We start from the raw sequence: 9,062 nt of genomic DNA, 5'->3' as shown, positions 1-9,062 counted from the left end.
AGATGACAATTATACCTAAACAAATTTACTTATTCAATTACATCCCAATTAAACTACCAAAATATTGTTTTATTATGCTAGAAAAAATAAAAACAAAATTCATTTGGAAGGACAAAAGATCAAAAATGTTAAAGGAATTAGTGGGAAAAAAGTAAAAGTAAGGATATTTAGCAATATCAAATCTTAAATTGTATTATAAGGTAATAATTATCAGAACTCTCTGGTGGAAAGGTAAGAAGGTAATGAACTTTTTTAAAGAAGTTTATATTTGATCTTAGAGGTAATAGGGAGCCTGTAAAGGTCAGACCTAATCTTTACAAGAATCATTTCGGTAGTTTGGAGTGTAGAATTTAAGGAGGGAAAGTCTTGAGGAAAAGATATCAGTTAGAAAGCTATTTTAACAGTTCTGGGAGAGTCGATTCGATCTCATTTATTCAACAAATGGTCAATTACATTAAGGCTTCACACCAGCCTACAGTTAAAAAAATCAGATGAAATAAAGGACAATAAAAATTGCTAGCATTTATACAGAGCTTTTATGCTGGAAAGGTAGTTAAATATGATCTCACTTTCACCTTACTCACAACTCTCCTACCCCCTGTGCCTTGGGGGTTAGGGGCTAGTTGGTTCCCATTTTACCGATTAGGAAACTGAGGGAGATAAGGTGTAGTGTTGAGTTCAAGGTCACTCAACGAGTGTCTGAGACCGAATTTGAATTCAAAGCTTCCCGACTCCAGGTCTAGCCCTCTCTCTGATTATCATCAACTACAACGCAGCATATATCAGGAGATGGCAAAATGGATAAAGGTCCAGGGGTGGAGTGGAAGAAATCGACGGAATGGAAGTCATTCAAATTTATGTCTTCGGTTTGGGACTAGAGTCGCTTCTCAAGGAAAAAAAGAATAAACGAAGGAATAGTAAGAATTAAACCAGGCCTTCTCCGAGATCACGTGATCTCAAAAAATGTACCAATTATTTCTTCGACAAAGAATGTTGTCTTCAGAGGCACCCGTAGGCCCACCCCCCCCTATGACGCCCAATGAGGTCGCCACTCAATGGCTTCGGGCGCCTGGATATGTCGTCACGTCAGCGGTGCTCGTGCAATTCCCTGGGACTGAGCCCAAGCTCCTGCTCTGTCTCTTACCGCTTCTTCCTGGCCAAGCCATGGCCGAAGCGGAGGCCGAGGAGAACGGCGAAGAAGGCGACGTCTTTCGGGAGCCCTTAACTCCGGCTCCTGGCCGGACTGTGGTCTGCGCACCATGGTCAGGGGGTCTGGCAGCTCCCCCGGCTCTGTGGGAGGAGACCGAGCAGCCGCAGCTCGCCCCCTCTTCTCCCGCGGTCCCCCTCGCGCCCGAGCACCTCCCCCGGGTTCTGGAACAAGTAAGGAAAGCGCCGCCTCCGTCGCCCCGGCCCCTCGGGACTGTGGGCTCCGGCCTAAGCGGGAGCTGCGGCTTCAGTGTAGTGCAGGACGCGGCCCGTCGTTTGCAGGATGCAGCCCAGCAGGTGGCCCAGCACTGGGGCCCTGATGCCCCGCCACCACCACCTCGGCTCTTGCAGCCTAAGGTGAGGCACTGCTCTCTCCCCAACCCTCCTGCGGTGATTGCTTACGGTTTGGGGGTAGAGTGGATGGAAACATTTGTTCCTATATCTTTATTTTGCATATAGGGATAAACGTTTTTATTAAGGTAACAAGCTTTGACTAAGCGTTTGATCTACTATGACACTACCATACGCTTTGCAACTTATGATCCTCACAACAACCCTGGAGAAAGCTGCTACTATTATCTTTCACAGTTGAGGAAACTGAGGCACACACAGGTTAAACAACTTGCTTAGGGATAAAGAGCTAGTGTTCGAGTCTTGTTTTGAACTCAGGTCATCCTACTAGCTACCGGGCACTGTGGATTAGCAGAGCTGAGTTTAGACTATAGGATTCAAATCCAGTTTCCATGTTTCAATTGCGGACTCTGAGCCGGGCCAAATTCGAAATTCGGGCCAAATCCTATGCTCTACAATATTTTTGATGAATAGTTATTATCTTCTTTGATAGGGAGCTTTTACTCCACCAATAAAAATTCCCAAATTTTTTGCAATGATAATTTTTTATTGTAATATGCTTTTCTAAATTAAGCAAACTTTTTATTAGTAACTTGTGGTTTATAGAACACTGATCCTGAAGCTGTCCAGAAATTGGATAAGATTGGGTCTCTACCTTCATGGATCAGTCTAGTAAGAAGGACTTAAGCAAATACCAAAAGCCTGGAAACGGGGTGTGCTCAGAAATGGCAGTGAGTAATTCCATTTGTCTGGAACATATGGTACATGGGACAGGAATAATGTAAGAAAAAGACTGGGAAAATAAGATGGCCAGGTTGTGAAGGGATTTGATTACCGACTAGGGAGTTTGTTATTTAAGCTGTAAACAGTAGAGATATTTAAAGATGTTTAAAGTTTGAAGAGAAGATGAATTCTTCTCAGTGTAGTTCTGCTCAGAAAACTTTTTTTGCCCCAAGGTTTTCTTTGGCATCAATTTTAGCTCCTTAAAATGGCAGAATGTGTCATAGACTGAACTAAGGCCTTCCTGATTATGAGGCCAGCTATAATAGTACATTATGCCATATTGCCTCTCCTATGATAATTAAATTCATGGATGCTGATGAAACTACTGGGAGAGTGAGACAGAGGACAGAGGGGAGGGAAGGTGGAAGACAGTAGAGGGAAAAGAGAAGGTAGGCCCAGGACAAAACCTTTGGGATCACCCACTAAGGGGTGTGATATTCAGATCATTTAGGATGAGTCAGAAAAAAAACTAAGGAGTTAGTTGTTAGACTGGTAGGAAGAGAACTGAAGAACTGAAGAAGAGAGTAGTTTAATGACAGCCAGAGAGAAAAGGGTATCAGAGAAGGGGACAGTCATCAGTGTGAAAGGTGGACGGTGTGAAAGGAATAGATCAAGAAGGAGAAGGACTGATAAAAGATCATCACAGTAGGTAGTTAGAAGATTGTTGGTATCATTGGAGATCAATTTTATTAAATGAGGTCAGAAGCCAAATGGCAAAAGGTTAAGCAGTGAATGAGATAAGAAGCAGAGGCAGCTAATGTTCACAGATTTTGAAGGCTTTTTGCAAATGATTAAGTGAAAGTCTTTCTTTTAAGGATATGGGGAAACTTGGGTATGTTTGAAGGCTTTGGGGGTAGAACTAGTGGGTTGGGAGAGAATCAGAGAGAAAATGAAATGGGAGAGGGGCAGCTAGGTAGCACAGTAGATAGAGCATTGGGCCTGGAATTGGGGGGACCTGGATTCAAATCTGGCCTCAGACATTTCCTAGCTTTGTGATCCTGGGCAAGTCACTTAACCCTGATTGCCTTGTCCTTGTTGCTATTGTCATAAAATTGACAGTAAGACAAAAAGGATTTAAAAAAAAGAATGAAATCTGGAGAAGACAGGAGGGGATGGGATTAAGTGCATATGTAGAAAGGTTGATTAAACTACTCTCTTCTTCAGTTCTTCAGTTCTCTTCCTACCAGTCTAACAACTAACTCCTCAGTTTTTTTTCTGACTCATCCTAAATGATTTAGTAAGGAGATGGGCCACCCCTGTCAGAAAGCAGGGGAAAGGAGAATAGGAGATGATTTCAAGGTGTTTTGAGGTGAAGAGGAAGCTTACATTTTGTCAGTAAAGTAGCAGGCAAAAATCTTCAGCTGAGAATGGGGGTGGGGAGAAAGTTTAGGAGGCTTGAGGAGGGATGAGAAGGTTTGTAATTGTTTCTGAGGGGAATGAGATAATATTGTGGAGGAATAAAAGGATTGCCTTGCTAAAGTGAGGTATTAAGATTTGGTAGTTTGAATTTGTAATATATCCAGTTTGCATGGTTGTGAGGCTTTTTTCAGCTCTGTTCAGTGGCTTGTCAGCAGGAACAGTTTCAGATAGTGCTGGAGTAGTCCAGAGCTGAACTTTAGCAAGAGAAGAGGGTTGATAGGACAAAAAGGCAGAGTCAATAGCAGAGAGTATTTATATACTTATATATATTTATATAGCTGAAATGGCAACCTATTACATGATGTTGGAGAGGGAGCAAAATTAAGAGTTATGGCCTGAAAATGTACTGAGGACTGGAAAGACTAGAGCAGTGGTGGTGAACGTATGGCATGAGTGCCAAAGATGACATATAGAGCCCTCTGTGGGCACTAGGCCACACTTGCCTCCCCCCCCCCCCCCCCCCATTTTGTTACTGGAAAGACAGAGGGGCTTGGGTGGAGCTGCTCCTTTCCCCCTCTCCACCATGCCTGACATTTTTTCACATCATCTGCCCCTCCACCTAGCAGCCCAATGGGAGTGCTTTCTCCTCCCTTGTGTGTGGTAAGGGGGGGTGGGACACACTTGGTGTGGGGGTGGGCATGGTAATTGGCCTGGGAAGAGGGGTGGGGCACAGCATGGGATGGCATGGCACTTCCTCTTTAAAAGGTTTGGCATCATTGGATTAGAGTTTTCCTGAGTGTAATAAATAGATTTAAGAGAAGTGAGGAATAGGGAGAGGGAAAATGATAGGTGATAGTTTGATAGTCAAGTGTCAAGAGTTTATAATTAAAGAGATGAAATATTTGTGGTTAATTGTGAGGTCTAGTGTATAACTTTATGGCTGAGCTGGAATTGAAGGAGTAGGAAATAGTTTTTAAGGAAGTTGAATTGGGAGTTTGAGGTAGTGCCTTTGTAACTACTTTGTTTAGATAAGGGTAGGAGTTGAAGAAGAAAAGAAGAGAGTGATCCAGATGCTGAATTTGAGATAGGGGAGAGAATGACCCAGTTTTACTACAGGGTAGGTTGGGTAGAAAATTTTGATTTGAGTGGACTTCAAAGGAGGAAAACTTACTATGGAATGAAGTAAAGGGAGCATCAGGAATTGCCTATATAAGTAAGGAGTGTTTCAGCTCTCCTTCAGGAACAAATTTAGAGCTAATGAGAAAAGGTATAGCTAAGCAGTAGGGAGGAAAGTGGAGAATAAAGAGGAATGTAATTATTTCTAGAAAGCCTTACTTGACCCATCAAACATCAAGGGATCTCTTGACACCTCTGAACTGTCATAGCTGTTTGCTACCACTCTTTTTGAACGTTTATTTAGAATCCTGTTTATAATACAAGAAATTTTTTTTATGAAGAAGAAAAAAAATTCAGCAAAATCAATTAATGCATTGAAAAAAATTGACATTTGTAAATGTTCCATATCCGTGGACCATCTTCACCTCTGCAAAGGGTGAGAGAAGGTGTCCTTTTCTCTCTTCTTTTTGGGGTCACCCAAAAGATACTCATACTATCTATAACTTTGCAACATCCACTTCTAACTTTTATTGGGTAGTGTTTTTTTCCATTTTCATTGTTACATGGCTCTGCCTATTTCATTTGTTTTTATCATTCCTGTTTTCACTGTATTTATCATATTCATTTCTCATAGTATAGTGTAAACCTCAAAATTTCTTAGACTTATAAATGTTGGAAATTTCCATTTCCAACATTTATAAGTCTAAGAAATTTTGAGGTTTACAATCCCCCCTGATGATCATTGGGAGACTAGTCTCCCCATCGATCATTTAACATAATCATTTTGTAGTTCTAAATTCACTTCTAACTAAAGATATACACAATATTCAATTTTCTAAGAGAAAATAGAAAACTCAAGTCAGCCGTCAACCTTTTATGGAGTTTTAATTACAAACAGGAGGAAGAAAGGAATTAGAGATAGAGAGATAGAGGGAGAGAGAAAGGGGAGAGAAAGGAATAGGGCTTAAATACCCCTTCTGTTTAGGCTGGGCCAAAAGGCCCAAGCTCTTAGATAGCTGGGGCAATGAAAGGAGATCAGTCCCTATTACTCACGTGACCAAAAATGGAGAAACAGTCTCCGGGGCCCCCACCTTCAGCTTCCTTCAGCGCAAGCTTCTCCGAGCACACCGCAACCACTCCGACAAACTCCTCAACCACCTCGAGTCTTCAGACCCCCTATCCTTAAGGAAACCATCCAAGTTCCCCCCCTCAGGCCTCACATGTACCAATCACCTGTCCATCAATTTCCCTGTGCCAATGGAGGCTCTAGCTTAACCCAGGACTGCCCAGAGGTCTCTGGCTTTGCACATGTCTGTTGAAGGTCATATTTTCAAATAATTAAATCTTTGATCCTTTGCTACAGCCCTTTCTAAATCCTGTTAACCTGAGTAGGGTAGAGATTGGAATAATTAAATTTTGATCTAGGCTGCAGCCCTTACTCAATCCTGTTAGGACTGAATAGGGTGGAGATTGATTCCAAGTACCTCCATTGTATCAATTCTAAAATCAATCATGACTCAAAGAAATTCCTGTTCTATGCTTAAGCATAGGTCAAAGTCCTTTCCATTGTTCAGCAAAAGGTTTCTGTCCTAAAGTAATCTTAAGAAGGGAGGAGAAGGAACCTCCCATGCCAATGGGGTTCACATTCCAATAGTCAAGACCCACTATCAATAGGAAATTTTTCAAGTATGAAATTTCCCAATGGTGAAATTTCCAACATTTATAAGTCTAAGAAATTTTGAGGTTTACAATAGTGATATTTACATTACATTCTGTTCATTTTCCAATCATTGAGTATCAGACTTTGTTTCCAGTTCTTTGCTACCACACAAAAAAAATTGCTGCTATAAATGTTCTAGTATACTGAATGCCTTTCTTTTTATCTATGAAGATGTCATCTGTTTCAACTTCCTTCTGAAGGGAATTTCCTTTGTAACAATCCATGAAAGCCTTGCTTGAAGGCCTCTAGTGAGGCTGCCAGTTATATCTTGTTGAAATAATTAAATGCTGGGAAGCAGTTACCTGAGCTAACTTGACATTTATTAGTAAAGTACAGCATCAGGATCCTGAGACCCACCCAGTGCATTCTATTTATATTTATAGAATCAGATTACATACTCTTCCCCCACTTAAAAGGGGGTGGTGTAATGAATATTTCTTCTCAGAAGGGAAAACCAGAGGTTTTGTCTTTTCAAAGGTTGTCTTCAAGGTCAGATCGTGTTTTTTTTTTTTAATCTCTAGTCTATGAAGTAACCATTCCATATATGATGAAAATAAAGATGACCAAGGTCACTGTAGCTTCAAAGCCAACTTGAGTCATAATGTCTGGATACATTCCAGGATGCTAGACATCCCTTGGTAGGAATGTTTTTGCTAGGCATTTCAAAGGATTTTCTTTGTTATTTTACTCACAGTATGATTCCTAATTTTCATATGATAAATTTTTTCATACAACTCAAATCATCAATTGAGTTTTTTACTCAATATTAAATCTATGATTACAATTTATCATTATAATACTGAGTATTTAATAGGATTACATGTAGAGGACATACAATTATATAGAGGCATAAAATAGTGGATATAAACTAAAGTCACTTAATCAGATTATCTTTTACAATCTCACATTTATTATTTAATGATTACATTTGTTGCAAAATGTTATACATTTATTGTCTTACTATTTCCCTTATACTATAAACTCCTTAGAATTAGTGTGACCCTATCTTATTCTTCAATGTCTTCATGTTTAGTGCAGTGTCTTTCACTTAGGGGTTAAATGAATATTTGTGGCAAAGCAAAGAGCAAAACCCAAGTTCTGACCTTTTTCTTTTCCACAAAGGGGTCCAACCCTAACCCCAAAAAGCTGGAACATGGAGAACATTGTGTAAAATAGCTTAAGATCAGTGGCATCAAACTCAAGCAGAAATTGGGACTCCTAATCTATACGCAGGGTTTCTTGAGGGCCACATATTCACTTAGTTATAAAATGTATTATTATCAATGTTTTATTGTATTTTTATTTATTTTGTTAAATGTTTTCCAATTACATTTTAATCTTGTTGAGAAAGTACTTGGAGTGTCTTCAGCCCAACATGTTTGGTAACTTTGGTTTAGATAAGAAGTGACCCCCTGGCCGTCATGGAGCTTGTACTTTATAAGGGTGATAAAACACAAATAAAAATGACTGTAATATATAATATTAAACAAATCTTTTGAAGAGTTGCAAATAATGCAATTTGATATGTATGTGTGTGGGAAAGTTACTAGCCAGAGAATCAGGAAAGGCTTCTGAAAGAGGTAGCTTTTTAGTTGTGTTTTCAAGGATGGGCTGATATTCAGTAGGGAGAGAAGGTAGAGGGAAAATGTTCCAGGTTCATTATATAAGTTAAAGACCCAGAGGGTGGGAAAGTATAGGTTCTTTTTATAAAGTTTATTGGAAGGGTAGAAAATGTTCCGCGTGGTGCCTAGCCTGCCAGTCTCTTCCTCATTCCTACCCCCCCTCACCTGCCTGCTCTGTTCCCTTCTCCGTTCTCCAGATCCTTCTGCAGTTCTTCCCAAGCAGCCCCCCACCTTGACTTTTATTGACATACAGAACATACACAGACTCAACCCTGGCACAACTGTATTATCTCAGGAATGTTTGATGAACAGGTAAAGCTCCTCAGGAGGGGGAGGGGATAAACTTCCTTGACTCAGCTGGAAAGTAAAAATGCATAGTGGGGGAATAATGTAAACTAAAACTGGAAGGGTTCAATGCGCGGTATTAGATTGTGGAGAATTTTGAGGAAAAGGAATATGGATATTGAATAAAACTAGTAATATGGAGTTATTAAAGTTTTGAGCATAGATGTAAAAAAAATTAGAACCATGCATAAAGAAGGTTATTATGGCACTGATATAGGATATCTTTATCCTTTGGAAGAAGGGGAGTTACAAATATTATACATACTCCAGGCAATTATCACTTTAGCACTTAAAAGAATGGAGACTTGAACATCAGAATCAGATATTTCTGATACTTTCTTGATACCAGAGATTTCACATGTTTTCTATAATAGTGTAACAAATTACATTTACAGAGATATTTATCAGGCTTTCAGTATGAATTTTCATTATATGCCAAAATGACATATATATCAAGTCTCTCTACTTATTAGAATAATTGGTGAACAAAGTTACAGGTAGCTTTGAAAGATTTGGTCCATTTTTTAATGAGTAATATTCTTTCTGGAACTAAAGCACTA

The 9,062-nt window shown here is 39.8% G+C and overlaps 1 protein-coding gene across 3 annotated transcripts in view; it reads left to right on the top strand.

Annotated features, from left to right (window-relative positions):
* Positions 1–446: 446 nt before the first annotated feature.
* Positions 447–9,062, top strand: part of ZNF839 (zinc finger protein 839) — a 68,885-nt gene continuing 60,269 nt past the window's right edge. The window contains exon 1 of one of the 3 annotated variants that reach the window (XM_001373840.5): positions 447–1,563. In XM_001373840.5, the coding sequence (XP_001373877.3) occupies positions 964–1,563 (600 nt within the window). In that variant the 5' untranslated portion in view covers positions 447–963. Of the gene's footprint in view, positions 1,564–8,354; positions 8,470–9,062 lie in introns of those variants that run through there. The other 2 variants (XM_056811230.1, XM_016433908.2) reach the window with 2 other exon arrangements.

This window comes from Monodelphis domestica, chromosome 1 (genome assembly GCF_027887165.1).
Source record: "Monodelphis domestica isolate mMonDom1 chromosome 1, mMonDom1.pri, whole genome shotgun sequence".
Classification (NCBI taxonomy): domain Eukaryota; kingdom Metazoa; phylum Chordata; class Mammalia; order Didelphimorphia; family Didelphidae; genus Monodelphis; species Monodelphis domestica.
This window is presented reverse-complemented; position numbering and strand designations above follow the sequence as displayed.